Source organism: Ceratotherium simum, chromosome 29 (assembly GCF_057802395.1).
Source record: "Ceratotherium simum simum isolate JZ-2026a chromosome 29, ASM5780239v1, whole genome shotgun sequence".
Lineage (NCBI taxonomy): Eukaryota > Metazoa > Chordata > Mammalia > Perissodactyla > Rhinocerotidae > Ceratotherium > Ceratotherium simum.
This window is the reverse complement of record NC_141928.1, coordinates 10,868,876-10,883,397: the sequence shown is the minus strand read 5'-3', so window position 1 is coordinate 10,883,397 and position 14,522 is coordinate 10,868,876. Positions and strand designations below refer to the sequence as shown.

The window sequence follows — 14,522 nt, the reverse complement described above, 5'->3', positions numbered from 1 at the left end:
CTGGGGAGCAGCGCCCTCCGTCGATGCTTTCATAGTCAGGTTTCTGCAGAAACGTCCCATTTAAAGAAGGGATCTGGTCTCCAAAGAGTGTGAAAACTACTGTTCCAGGAAAGGGAACTGAATCTGAATGTGACCTCAAAATTACCTTGTAGTTATTGGTATTAGCATTTTTACCTGCATACAACTCTTACAAAATAAGAAAATAGGGAAATTCCAAGTAGTCGAGCTTTCTGGTTTTGTTTTTATTTTATTTATTTATTTTTTTTGTGAGGAGATCAGCCCTGTGCTAATATCTGCCAATCCTCCTCTTTTTTTTTTTTTTTTCCTGCTGAGGAAGACTGGCCCTGGGCTAACATCCGTGCCCATCTTCCTCCACTTTATATGGGATGCCACCACAGCATGGCTTGCCAAGCAGTGCATCGGTGCATGCCCGGGATCCGAACCAGCAAACCCCGGGCCGCCTCAGCAGAGCGTGCGCACTTAACTGCTTGCGCCACCAGGCCAGCCCCTCTGGTTGTTTTATTAAAATCCCCACTAATGGAATGTTAATTAGCGTAAAATTTTTGTCTATGATTTTTTGAATCTATTATTTCTACAACTACTGCAGCAAAGGTACATATTAACTTTTAAATTATTTTCTTCTAAAAGTAGCTTGTTTGTGCTTTTGGAATCAGCTGCTACAAGTAGAGAAGTTCCAGTCCAGCTATGTAAGAAACATAATTGTTTAAAATGTTATGAATTCTAGGTTCTGTGTTATTGTATGCTCCTTCCTCTATTAATGGATGCCTGGATTGCTTTATTTTAAAGTGCAAAGCAAATTATTTAAAAGTTAAGCTTCAGTCTAAAGTGGAAGGGGGAAGGAACCACAATCTGGTTTTACCGAAGAAGGAAAAGGCAACAACGTTACCCTTCTGCCTCCTGACGTGGAGGTTGTTGAGGTTGTAACTGTAGTTGCCATTAGACTCAAGGTCTGTCTGTCTGTCTGTGATCTCACTTAGGTTTATCTTCGGGAGGCACCGTGGCCATCTGCACAGTCAGAAATCAGGACAATAAGTGCTTACAAGACACCCCGGGACAAAGTGCAGTGCATCCTGAGAATGTGCTCCACCATCATGAACCTCCTGAGCCTGGCCAATGAGGACTCTGTCCCAGGGGCAGATGACTTTGTCCCGGTTTTGGTGTTTGTGTTGATAAAGGTAGGCCCCTCACTACTGTTAGTGAAAAGAGTTTGTTTGGCGTTCTGAGCATGCTGGTGCAGGGCCTCACATGATGTTCGAGACCTCAGCTCTTAACAAGTCTCAAGGTCTCTGTTATCCAGAAAGAAAGTGTCTAATGTCAAGTTTTGTTCTGTTCAGAAGTTAGGTTTTTCAGAAGAAAGGGTGGGAGGTCTGGATTCCTAGATGAACATTTTCGGCTTTTAAAGCAGTGCCTGAAGTTCTTGGTTGGGGCTTAGTATATAATTATTGAATGAATGGATGAATGAGTGAGGGCAGGTTCTTTTTATTGTGCTTTTACTGTCTTCTTTCACTTTGAATTCTTCATAGCACTTGTCACATAACTGCCAGATTTACAAAACATCTCTCTCCTCTTTTACCCTCTTATTTTGTAATTGTACCTTTTTTTTTGTTTGCAGGGCAAGATTCGCCCTAAGCTAACATCTGTTGCCAATCTTCCTCCTTTTTCTTCCTGCCCCCCACCCCCAAGCCCCAGTACATAGTTGTATATAGTTGTAAGTTCTTCTGGATCTTCTGTGTGAGCTGCTGCCATAGCACGGCTACTGACATGGTGTGGTTCTGTGCCCGGGAACCGAACCTGGACCGCCGAAGTGGAGTGCACAGAACTTTACTCACTAGGCTATCAGGGCTGGCTCTGTACCATATTATTTTTTAAAAGAACTGACATCTCATGTCCTTTTTTGACTTTAAAATTAAAGTTTCATCTTTTTTTTTTTTTTTAATTGATGTTTTAATGGTTTCTAACATTGTGAAATTTTGGGTTGTACATTTTTGTTTGTCCATCACCATATATATGACTCCCTTCACCCCTTGTGCCCACCCCCCACCCCCACTGCCCCTGGTAACCACAGTCCAGTTTTCTCTGTCCATGTGTTGGTTTATGTTTCACATATGAGTGAGATCATACAGTGTTTGTCTTTCTCTTTCTGGCTTATTTCACTTAACATAATACGCTCCAGGCCCATCCATGTTGTTGCAAATGGGACGATTTTGTCTTTTTTTATGGCTGAGTAGTATTCCATTGTATATATATACCACATTTTCTTAATCCAGTCGTCAGTCGAGGGACACTTAGGTTGCTTCCACTTCTTGGCTATGGTGAATAATGCTGCAATGAACATAGGGGTGCATAAGCCTCTTTGGATTGTTGATTTCAGGTGCATTGGATAGATTCCCAGTAGTGGGATGGCTGGATCATAGGGCATCTCTATTTTTAATTCTTTGAGGAATCTCCATACCGTTTTCCATAGAGGCTGCACCAATTTGCATTCCCACCAGCTGTGTATGAGGGTTCCTGTTTCTCCACATCCTCTCCAACATTTGTTGTTTTTTGTCTTGGTGATTATAGCCATTCTAACGGGCGTGAGGTGGTATCTTAGTGTTGTTTTGATTTGCGTTTCCCTGATGATTAGTGATGTTGAGCATCTTTTCATGTGCCTATTGGCCATCTGTATATCTCCCTTGGAGAAGTGTCTGTTCATTTCCTCTGCGCATTTTTTGATCGGGTTGTTTGTTTTTTTGTTGTTCAGTTGTGTGAGTTCTTTATATATTATGGAGATCAACCCCTTGTCAGATGTATGTTTTGCAAATATTCTCTCCCAGCTGGTGGGTTGTCTGTTCATCTTGATTCTGGTTTCATTTGTTTTATAAAAGCTCTTTAATCTGATAAAAGTCCCACTTGTTTATTTTTTCTTTAGTTTCCCTAGTCTGGGTAGGCATGTCATCCGAAAAGATTCCTTTAAAACCAATGTCAAATAGTGTGTTGCCTATATTTTCTTCTATGAGTTTTATAGTTTCAGGTCTCACCTTCAGGTCTTTGATCCATTTTGAGTTAATTTTTGTGAATGGCGATAGCACATGGTCCACTTTCATTCTTTTGCATGTGGCTGTCCAGTTTTCCCAACACCATTTATTGAAGAGACTTTCCTTTCTCCATTGCATGTTCTTAGCACCTTTGTCGAAAATTAGCTGTCCATATATGTGTGGTTCTATTTCTGGGCTTTCAATTCTGTTCCGTTGATCTGTGTGTCTGTTTTTGTACCAGTACCATGCTGCTTTGATTACTATTGCTTTGTAGTATGTTTTGAAGTCAGGGATTGTGATGCCTCCTGCTTTGTTCTTTTTTTTTAGCATTTCTTTAGCTATTCGGGGTCTTTTGTTGCCCCATATAAATTTTAGTATTCTTTTTTCTATTTCTGTGAAGAATGTCATTGGGATTCTGATTGGGATTGCATTGAATTAAAGTTTCATCTTTTAACTGGTTTATTTCGAACATTTTGAGGGGACCATGCAGTTTAGGAGCACATAGCCGCCAAGTAACTGCGTCCATCTTGTGTTCCAGTCAGCTCAGCCCATCTCTGGATGTCCACAGTATGTTTCACATAAATCTTACTAATTCTTCATGTTTGCAGTATTTCTGCAACCTGACCTCTCAGCTCAGGCAGAACCCATAGGATCAGGGTCTGATCAGCCGTCACAAGTCCTCCTGTTGGCCATTCTTCGCTCTTCCACATGTGATGTATCCAGTCCCTACACAGAGCCAGTTTAAGCTCGTTTTATGGAACAGGCCTTAGCTTGTCCTCCTAACCACTTAACATACCTGTGGCCTTTCTCTCCGCAGGAGGAAGGTGAAAAAGCAGATGTTCTGTGTTGCCTCTTGCAATAGAGGGCATATTATCTTTTTTAGTTTTTTTTTTCTCAGCTGATTCTACCTGGACTTACTAACCAGATATAGCTCAATTTGCCTACAGCATTTATTTTCTTATCTAACGTTCTGGAATCCTAGGATGTTGAGTAAATCCACTGGGATTAGTCCACTGCTTAAGGACCAGTGAGGTTAAGTGACTTGCAAGGATAGAAAGCTCTAGATAGTTCATCTAGGGTTAGAGTCTAAGTTGCCTTTCCAGTATACTGTTGCTACTCACAGTAGCTAGGGTTTACAAACTACTTCCAAAAAAGAACGTGGGGGTTATTTTCAAAAGGACTGGTATCTCTTTTCACAGGAAAACATTTGAAGCTGTTAAATGATTTTTGCAGAGCTATACATCTGAGTAACTGACTCTTTTTTATTTTTCACTTCTCTAGGCAAATCCACCCTGTTTGCTGTCCACTGTTCAGTATATAAGTAGCTTTTATGCCAGTTGTCTGTCTGGAGAGGAGTCCTATTGGTGGATGCAGTTCACAGCAGCAGTGGAATTCATTAAAACTATTGATGACCGAAAGTGACCAAGACCAAGGCCCACCAAGGCAGCAGACTGTTAGGCGGGCAAACAGAGCTCTTAAAAAATGTGCCAGCTGCTTTGAAGGCTGAAGATTGTTTTTGTATAATATTGTACAGCATTCAGACATTTTAAAACAGATCTTTACTAAACAGATTAATGAGCTAACAAGCAGGTTCTCTTTTCTTTGGGTTCTTTTCCTTTCTGAGTTGCATATTTTGTTATTTTCTTGTCCCCAAGTAGAGAATAGTATTGCAAAAAGGGACCACATTTTTAAGATATTTTGAAATATTAAAAAACAAAACAAAATCTCTTAGAAAATTCCTGGATCTCCATTCATGGATACCCGTTCTCTCCTTTTATTTTAAAGAAAGAACAGTACACCTCTTTTAAGATGCTGTCTAATCTTATATGCATCTAATGGAAGGAAAATGCCAGTTGCACTGAGGATTATAATAGTGGTGACATTAGTGGCATTGTCTATAAATACACTCACCTAAATTGAAAAGCTAAGAAGGAAATGTAAATATAATATATATTTATATTTGATGTAATATGGACATCTTCAGATTCTAATAAATGAGGAATATTGCTGGTAGTGGGTTGTGACGTACCCTCTTGTGAAATGGTTTCCTTGACAAAATTTAAGCTGAGCTTAAAAGCAAAAAACAAACAATACACAGAAATATTTATTAAAGTGTAATACACTTTATTGAACTGTCTAGGTGTGGAGTTTGATGCACAGGGCTGCCTTTGATGAGGGGGTGGCAATCACTGAGTCACTGAGATGTCTCACCGTGGATGGCCTCGAGCCTGCAATAGGAGGTAGACTCTAATCGCCATCCATTGCGTACAGTGGAACAGTAGATCTCTGATACGTTCTTGTGGTACTTCTCATCCGAAATACTAAGTATAGTGTAGAAACCCCAAACAGAACTCCTTACAAATCTTTAATTGTAATATATTTTTGATGATTATTCACATTGAATGCACAGAACAGGAATTCAGTGAATGTCATTTTTTTTAAAACTAATTTGTATTGTCTGCTCTAGTGATAAAAGTTTTACTAGTGATAAACTATTTTAATCAACCATTCTCTTCTTATGGGAAAAAGTCTATTTTGGCAGGTTTCTGTGCCTTTATTTCCCTCTTCTGAACAAAAGTATGTGTTTCAGTATTTTGGTTTGATTGTATATTGATAATTAATCAGGAATGGGTTTCGGTGTGTGAGAAATTGACCGAGGAGGCACACCAAGGCTTCAAGCACAAGTCTTGTACATAGGTCATTGACTGGTTTCACTTTGTATGTTTCCTAAACATGTTTAACTTCTTTTTTAACAAACTTGGTTCCATACTTTGAGTCCCTTGTTGCTGGCGGCATTTCCAGGCATTGTTAAGGGAACTGTGACAAACAGCCTTGAGCAGATGAATACAGAACCTATCTTCTTCCTCTCTCCAAGATCTCTGTGTTTCATTGTGCCTACAGAAGCTGGATTTTCTTTATGCCTCCACCTCTTCTCATTGATTTATTTTAAAATACTGAAATAACATGTTGCATAGGAGTGTGAGAAGTGGTTTCTGCCGTTTAGGGAGAGATCAGAATTAAACTAGTACTACAAAATGTCCTTTTGAACATTAGGTCAAGAAATCTGTGTAGAGTCATGTGCTTCATGGGCTATAACTGTCAAACTCACCTAGGTATTAGAAGTCAAATCCCATCATAAATACTTTACAAGACAAACTGTCTAATGTGGTTTCTAAGACCTAGAGGGAGTCCATTTACTTCAGCATTTGATTCAATAAATGTTAAGTCAATAGAAGACTTGGAATAGTTGAAATCCATTGTTAAGGGATTTAACTTGTAAGTCAATGAGACTTTTTGTCTCTACAGTGGTTGCTAAATCTTCCATGTTATCACTATGGAAATAAATGTGAAGATGTGGACACTGCACAGGGCTCTTTTCTGTAGAGAAGGTGGTGAGTTTGGGGTGTAAGGGCCACACTGGAGGCAGGAGAAAGGGTTCTGCGGTACTTGAGCAAGTGGTGAGGGTAGAGCCCCGGAGATTTGACATGAGAGGCACCCCTCTGAGACGGAGGCGAGTGCTCGGGTCTTGCCTCGGGTGCTGGCAGCAAAACCCCGTCAGGAGCAAGGACTACTTCAGCATTAACCATCACTGGTTTGATTTCATAGCAGGATTTACTCTAGTGTTGATTTCTGAATTTAGGAGTTGGTAACTATCTGCATGGCAGTGGTGGGGTGTGAGATAAGGAGTAATTTGATTTTGCTCTTTCAGGAAAGAGGAAGAGTTGTTCTTTGTTTCTTACTACACTTCCTTCCAGTACTTATTTTACATGAAGGATTAGTATTCAAGTACAGAATCACCCATAGGAAACGTTCGGTAGCCATCGATTATTGCATGGAATTTACAAAGATAATGAATGTTACATGGGGAGATAGTGGCTGAAATCTTGTAGAATTAACTTCTCTAATGAAAAATCAGTTTGTATTTGGTATTAAAAGTCTGATTCTGGAGCCAGTTAAGTAATAGAAATACAGATTGAAGATTGTCTTTCCTTGTAAAGTTATTTTTTTAAAAACTTGGTAAACATTTTGTTTTCTTTCTCCATTTTAGGTCAAATCTCAGCCACAGTTATTGCTTGCTTCTGCCTTTTCTTTTTAAAAACCTGCTTACGGAAGCGTTTTTAATACAGATACATATTAAATTGCTGTAGTAAGAGAATTAGGCTTTGTGAGGGATTGTGATGCATGGTTTTTCTTTTCCCATCGTGTCCTGGAAGCCTGTTGAACGTAGACTTTCAATATACATGTTCCTGAGGTGCATAAGGAAGGGAGCCGGCCCAAACAGGGAGGAGGCTGTGCTCCTGCTGTCAGAGGCTAGCTGACTGCACGTGCCCATCCGGCACCACTTTCCTATTGCCTGCCGTGGGAGTTAATTGCAGGTTGGGCCAAGTACAGGTCAACTAGATGTTCTAAATGGGTTAGGTTTTAAAAATTCCTTTCTCCGATGTGATTGGGTATGAAAAAGGAAAGTAGGAACACACTTTCTCAACATTATGATTGCATAGAATGATAGACAGGTAGAGGAGTTAGCTGCTCCACTGTGTGTCCTCCACCTGGTTTTCTTCCTGCCTCTCCAGTCCTGCTTTATTTCTTTAGGGAAAAGTCTAATTTGCCCTCTTGTTAGTTCTTTAAGTATAATGAGTTTATTCTATATGTAATTGCCATAATTTGGGGGGAAAAATAAGAAGCAATCTTGCTGAAGCTCAAAGAATTTTTAGTAAGTAGATTAAGTGATGAGATATTTGAAATATTTTGAATGCCAAAATGCTTGAGAACTTTACCAGATTAATAATTACTTCATGTATTTTAGAATGTAGGTTACCCGAGAAGTAGGATGACCAGGAATAGCTTTATTACTCTTGAGAACACCTGGAGAAAGGAAGATACAGTTTGCCTCAGTGTCAAGGTAGTATGTTGAGCCACGGAGTCACTGTGGAGCGCTGCGTCCCACATGCCTGTGCTCAGCAAAGGTTCAATTCATGGGAGAGCAAGTCCTCTCCACTTGGTTAGTGGCACACAGTGTGGGCAGGGGCCACACGCCTTAAGAATTCACCTCTGCTGAGTTGATAATCTGTCTTGTCAACCGTATTCTTCTTGTGCTTCACCTGTATTAAAAAGCTTTGTACTGCCTCTCCTCTTGAAACTGATAAAACCTTATATAAGCCTCAGTTAATGAGCTTGCACAATCTTGTATATGTACAGGAAACCCATCCTGTCTTCTAATGTGATTACTAATGTATGATACCATTCTGTAAAACTGATTAAAAAGGGAGAGCAGTTGAATTAACTGGGTTTTATGTTTCCATCATCTATTTTGTATGCAGAAGGATTTCTGAAAATTTCTTTGGCTTCTGGAATATTCCTACTGTTCTCCATGAATTCACACTTGTCTGCTTCATCTGAACATCTAAGGATATTTGTTAAGTGTGGTACAGGAAGGAATTAGAAGCATCCAGCAGTTACTAACAAGATGGTGAACATTTACTGTTGTAACACAGTTCCTGTCTGACCCCTGTATTTGGTAGCTGTTCATCAGCCATAGTTCTGAGAGCAGAAGTCCTAATCACAGTATTCACTGAAGCCTTTATTAATCTCTTCAGCTGAGCCGGGTTGCTACTTGACAAGGAGCCCTTGTGGAAGAGGCAAGCTCACTCTTCAGGCTGCCCTCATGGGTGGAAGGTGCGTTCCCTATTTTGATTGCCCTTCATTTAGAAGGAAACATTTAAAAATTTGGTTAGAGCTGTTTTCATTCAATCTGTTCAGTATCAAAATTATTGCCTAGAACTGAAAATGGAATTCAACTTTTCTTGCCAACTTGGACTGCTTATGTCCCTGGGCTCCTGTTGTATTTGTACCACTCAGCCCTCTCTCTGAGTCACGGGCTCCGTAGCTTTTCCCAGAGGATGCAGAGCTAGTGCCAGTGTGTAGCGAGGCCTCCCTGCAGTGCTGCTTGTAAATGTGTTACGATCCTGAAAAGTGAAATCAGGTCAGAAGCTCCTCTTGGCGGTAAATGTGTCCTCTATGTAGGGATTTTAGTAGTCATTGAAGAGCTTTTCGTTTCAGTCATTTCATTCGAGAAGAATCCTTTTCCATCTTCTTAGGGTACCAAAATACAGTACATAGACTTAAAAAATTAACCAAAAAGGCTGGAAACTCTGGTTGTGGGGATCCAGAAAAAATCTTACACATTTTGTGCTAAAATAGAAATAGCCCTCAGTTCCAAGTCATCAAACCTGTTGTAGACAATGAGCATGAAAACCATGGTAATCTTATTTCTGTTAACTGGGAATTCAGCATATTGCTGGCCAAAAACATTAAATTTTATGCTCCCTTGAAAAGAGTTTCCAATGTAATTTTTTGAAAAAGGACACTTTCACTTCAGTGTTCCTTAGCCCTCCAAAATCAAAGCTTTGACAAAACTTTTGTAACCAGGGCTATTGATTCATATACACAGCTGCTGCTGTTTCATATCAATAATTCCTGGTGAATTCAGTCAAGGGATCTGATCTGACTCACTCTGACGAAATGAATTATAATCTCTGGGGGTGCTGTCCAAAACTGGTCCATTTTTAAGTGCCCTGGGGAGTTCCATAAACCATTGTTTTCCAGACTTCCCTGTTGAGAGGCACCTGGTACTCAGGTTGGTAAGTCAGATGCCACAGGGATGGAACCAGGAATCTTTAAACAAGTCGTTCAGGTGACATATTCTCGCGGAATTTTGAGAAGCACCACGAGAGCCAGCATTTCACAAAGTATGAACCAGTGACCATCTGCGCTCTCTGCCCGGGGCTGTTCATAAACTGCAGGCCCATGATCCCACCCTGGTGAATCAGAATTGCTGGGGAAGAGCCCAGCATCTGTATCCCAGCAAGCTCCCATCTGATTCTGATGCTCACTAAAATTTGTGGAGGGTGTTCAATTCTTAAAAGCTTGGCTCCACATCCAGAAGGGTAACAGGTGAGAGTGAGGAAGGCCCTTTCGAAAGATAAGAACTCTTACCCGACAGCCAGTCCAACTTATCTCTGAATGAGCTTTTTTTATTGGCTTAAATCAAGTGTTTTCTCTACTCGTAATCTGGTCCTGTAAAAGCTCTCTCCCCCAAACCTCAAATTACCAAACATCTCCGGATGATCATGGTGTTCAAATTTCTGTATGAAGAATTCTTTGTCTAATCTACCTCATTGTTTTAGCTTCTAAAATGGCTGTTTCATTTCTGTTGTGTTTTGTGTCCATTTGTAACCGGTGTCCCATGTAAAACCACAGCATTGGGTCCAGCAGCCCCTGGCTTCCAACTTGACCTCTGCTCCCACAGGGTGGCCTGGGCCGTCCTCGCGGGAAGTGAGAACCTGTAGCACTTCCCCTCTCCTGTTGCTGGTCCCCAGTCGATAGGTGGATTCCAACTCCTGGGTGTATTTACTTCCCTCTCCTCCACCTCACTTCTTGATCACAAACAGCCTTGCTTTCCTTCTCTTGTGGCTGTGATGGTGACAGGCGAGGCTGCGTCTGTTGCAGCTTAGGGGTAGCAAGCAGGGAGGGAGCCAGCCCGGTGGAGAGGACAGCGGAAGGAGGTGAGTGCATAAGAAAGTAACAGGATAGGAAGAGAAGCTGCTGAGGGCCGTCTTGCTAGCACAGTGTCATCAGCGATGCCCACCAACGCCTCCTCCACAGCAAAGCTGGACCACACCAGTAAGCCTAGAGAAGTGTTTTCCCTTCCTGGATCACTCTTGCCGCTTACTGAAAAGCCATGGGTTTCGAGTGGTGTGTGGTTGTAATCAGGGCCAGGAGCCTGCCGACGGTTCTGATCTTAGCTCTGCCGCTAACCAGACCTAAGGCAAGTGACAACTTTGAAGGGCTTTTCCTGAGTTGGGCTGTATTACCTCAATGATCCTGGACATCCAGTCTCTGGTTTTGTTATATATATATATAAAACAAAGTTTCCCCGTGCTAGCATTTAACTGAGGGGCGTAGCTACAGTGCAGTGGCACGGGAGGCTGCCAGAAGTACCACGGGTGTTTGGAACCCCTGATAGAAGAGGCTGCCCACTGAGCGGACTCAAGGTAGGATTTGAGAACACATGAACACAAGTTCAGGCACTAAGCTGCTTTCTAACCTGGTTTAATGAACTTCAACCAGGACTGATACATTGCAGGTGACAAGACAGGCCAGGTAATTCTGGGGGGACACTCGTCTCCGACATCAGCCCGCAGAGTGGTCACTGGAAGAGGGGCAGCACTGGCTAAGCCTCTAGATGTTCCAGGAACACGTGAGCAACCCGTGAGCACAGAAATCACTCAACCCATTTTAACTGAAAGGCTGTCTTGTGAGCTTGAGTTCTGGTCTGCTGTGGTCGTGAATACTAACTACAGTGGAACAACTGCTGAGACTTCATGTCCTTCTGCATTTGGACGCTTCAGTCCCTAAGTGCCCTACACCATCCCGCGTCGCATATCCTCCTTCACTGCCCCCAATCCCTGGATCACCCAGACCTCCTGAAGAAAAGGCTCTTGAATGTGCCTCCACGACCATGGCTTTTCCCGCCTCTATTGTCACAGCTGCTCCTGACTGGTTTCCATGCCTCCCTCTGGCCCCTTCTCCTAGATGCCCTTAGAATTAATCAAGTCTGAACAGACTCTTCTGCCTAAAATCTTCTCTTTTCTATTTGGGTTCCAACCTGCTTTTCAGCCTTATGCCTCTGGCCCTTCTTCCCCTCCAGCTCTGCCCCTCAGAATTCTCCCCTCCACCCCCAAAGTGTTGTGCTTTGCCTGCCTCTAAGCCTTTGCCCTTGCTGACCCCTCCGGGACCAGCACCTCTCCCTCTGCACTTCTTCAGCCTCCAATGGTTCTTCCAGGAGGCAGACTCCCCAGATGCCCCAATCCTCCCCTCCCTCTCCAACGAGGCCTCACCCCGGGGACACTTCCTATAAAGTAGTGAGCTCCCCGCAACCTGTGCTCCCCTTGGCACCTCCCGACCCCAAATGGCATGTGTCCCCTAATGTCCGCACGTGGGAGTGGATGAGAGGGCAGGCAGTAGCTCCTACTGCGGGGATTCCACTGTCTTTTCCTCCCAAATGCGGCCCCTGCCGGGGCAGGGGCTCTCCCTTCCCCACCTTCACGTGGGGCGGGTCCAGGTGGCTCTTCGCATCCCCTAGGAAGACACCGGGCCCCAAGCCCTTGGTCTCCACCGGCTAGACGGAGGTGGGTGGAGGATCCTCACAGCCCCAGCCCCGCCGTTCGCCGTGTGTCCGGGGCGGGAGAGACCAGGTCACCGGGGTCGCCCCGCCCCAGGCCGGAGCTGGGGGAGGGACGGATGAGGAGCTTGGCACCCGGCATCCACCGAAGTGCCGGCGCAGCCGCCGCAGGTCACGGTGCACGAAGAGCTTCGGCTGCGCGCTCCAGGGCTCCGGCCCGGGTCTGCGGGCCCCGGAGGGTCAGGCCGGGGGCCCAGGACTCCTGGGTTCTCCGGCCCCAGCCAGTCCTAGTCTGGAGACACCAGGGCACTTGGCCCGGCCTCGACGGCTGCCCTGCGTCCCCGGCGTGGGCGCGGGTCCCCGGACTCCGGACTGCGCGCCGCGCGGTGGTCAGCTCGGGGTGCCCCGGGGAGCTGGGGCCGGGTCATGCCCTTCTTCCCCCTCTTAGCTGGTCCAGATCCGGGCGTCAGGTGGCCGCCACGCAAAGCATCGGTCCGGGCCCTGCCGGGCCATCTGTAGCAGCCCCAGGGGCAGAGGATATGCCACAGTGTCGCCTCTCGGTGTCTACTCCCCACCCCTTATCAGGCACAGGGCAGAGATGGGGGATCTCAGGTACCCTCCTGAGCGCCTGCCCCGTTTGCAGCCCAGAGTCAAGCCCAAATGTGATTGTCTGTGTGCACCGCCTCTCCACCCCCTGGTTCCACAGGCACAATTTAATCCTGCTCTGTGAAGTAGAGACTATTACCTCTATTTATTTATTAATTTAGGTGGGGTCTACAACCCGGGGTCCTCTGGGGGCAACAGTGCTGTATTCTGCCGGAAACCCTGGGATTTGAACCCACAGCTCCATGCCTGCCTCTGCAGACTCTTCCCCTGAGGCTTCCCAGGGGTGCCGGGTGCGACAAGGGCTGTGGCTGGAATTTGCTGTTCTCTGGGTTGATTTCTCACCAGTTTTCGCCCGGGCACCTGCTATGCTGTTCCTTGGGTGACATCTTGTGGCCAAGGACAGGTACGAAACATTGGCTGAAAGGCTGCGGAGGGAAGACCCCTCTCGGGCCCTTGGAGGAGGCGTCAGGATGCCCAGGAGGGCAGGGAGGCTCCTGGACACAGAAGAACCAACCAGCCCCCTTAATTGGGCCTGTCACTGAACTCTTTACTAGGACAGTTCTGGATGAACCCCAAAACCCGTCCATGTCCCCCACACTAGACACACAAATACACAGGTTCCTCTTGGCCAACTGTGTGTTGGCAAATAATAACCATTATTGCTGATATATAAAACTTTCCTATGGCAACCCAATGACAGGTTATTATTCCCATTTCGCAGATGAGGCAGCAGCTCCAAGTCACCTAGTCAATGAGTAACCGAGTCAGGAGGTGAGCCTAGTTCTGACAGGCTCCAACGCTGGCCAGACACAGTGCTGAGGACTGTGTTCTCAGTGCCAGTGCCCCGTTCTCCAGGGACCTGCTACTGAGGGGGAGGGTATTGTTAGTCCCAGTAATACCTTGAGTTCTGGGGCTGTTTTCACGTGCTAGGCACAGAGCTGAGCGCTTTACACACATTACCCCACGGCACCCTCACCCTGTGAGCTGGGTACCATTCTGAGCCCCATTTTACAGATGAGGAGTCTGAGGCTCAGAGAGGTGAAGTGGCTTATCCAGAGCCACACAGAAAATAAATGGCAGAGCCAGGATCTGAGCCAGGTCTAGAGGATGCCCAAGTCCTTCTTTTTAGCTACGGTGGGATCCTGTCTGCTCCTCTGCAAAATAGCAGCCCCACAGGATGGTGGGGGATCATGTGAGGTAAGGAGAGGAAGGAGCTTTGTAAACTGTAGAGGACGGTGCCCATGATGGTTCATTATTATCCTGATCCTGGTGTGCACTTCCCCTTGTGCGTGTGAGCCCCTCCAGGGCAGGACTGGACACCCGTGGCATCTCCAGTGCCAGCACGGAGCCTGGCACGCAGTGGGCCTGGGCAGATGGGACCGAATTTGAATCTCTGGAGCAAGGAAGGTGCAACCCCCCTACCCCACCCCACCCCACCCCACCCCAGCCTAGGTCCACTTCCTAGCGTCAGGGTCACGGCAAGGATAGCCAGATAGTCTCCACCTCCTGATTGGCCTCGTTCAGAAGAAGGGGTGACCTTCGCTTCCTCCTTTGTTGTAACAGGCTGGCACCTGGACTCCCATGTGGGGCCCAGGGGGAGAGGGCCTGGTTGCTGAAGATTCCTAGCAGACCCCAGAGAGAGCAGCAGGGCAGGAGGAATATAAATGCGGCTGTGAACACAGAGGAACAGATGA

General features: G+C 45.3%; 1 protein-coding gene across 6 annotated transcripts in view; it reads left to right on the top strand.

Annotated features, from left to right (window-relative positions):
- Positions 1-6,402, top strand: part of GAPVD1 (GTPase activating protein and VPS9 domains 1) — a 62,469-nt gene extending 56,067 nt beyond the window's left edge. For all 6 annotated transcript variants that reach the window (XM_014782149.2, XM_014782146.2, XM_014782147.2 and 3 more), the window contains 2 exons: positions 999-1,196; positions 4,320-6,402. In XM_014782149.2, the coding sequence (XP_014637635.1) occupies positions 999-1,196; positions 4,320-4,460 (339 nt within the window). In that variant the 3' untranslated portion in view covers positions 4,461-6,402. The remainder of the gene's footprint in view (positions 1-998; positions 1,197-4,319) is intronic.
- The last annotated feature ends 8,120 nt before the right edge of the window (positions 6,403-14,522 follow it).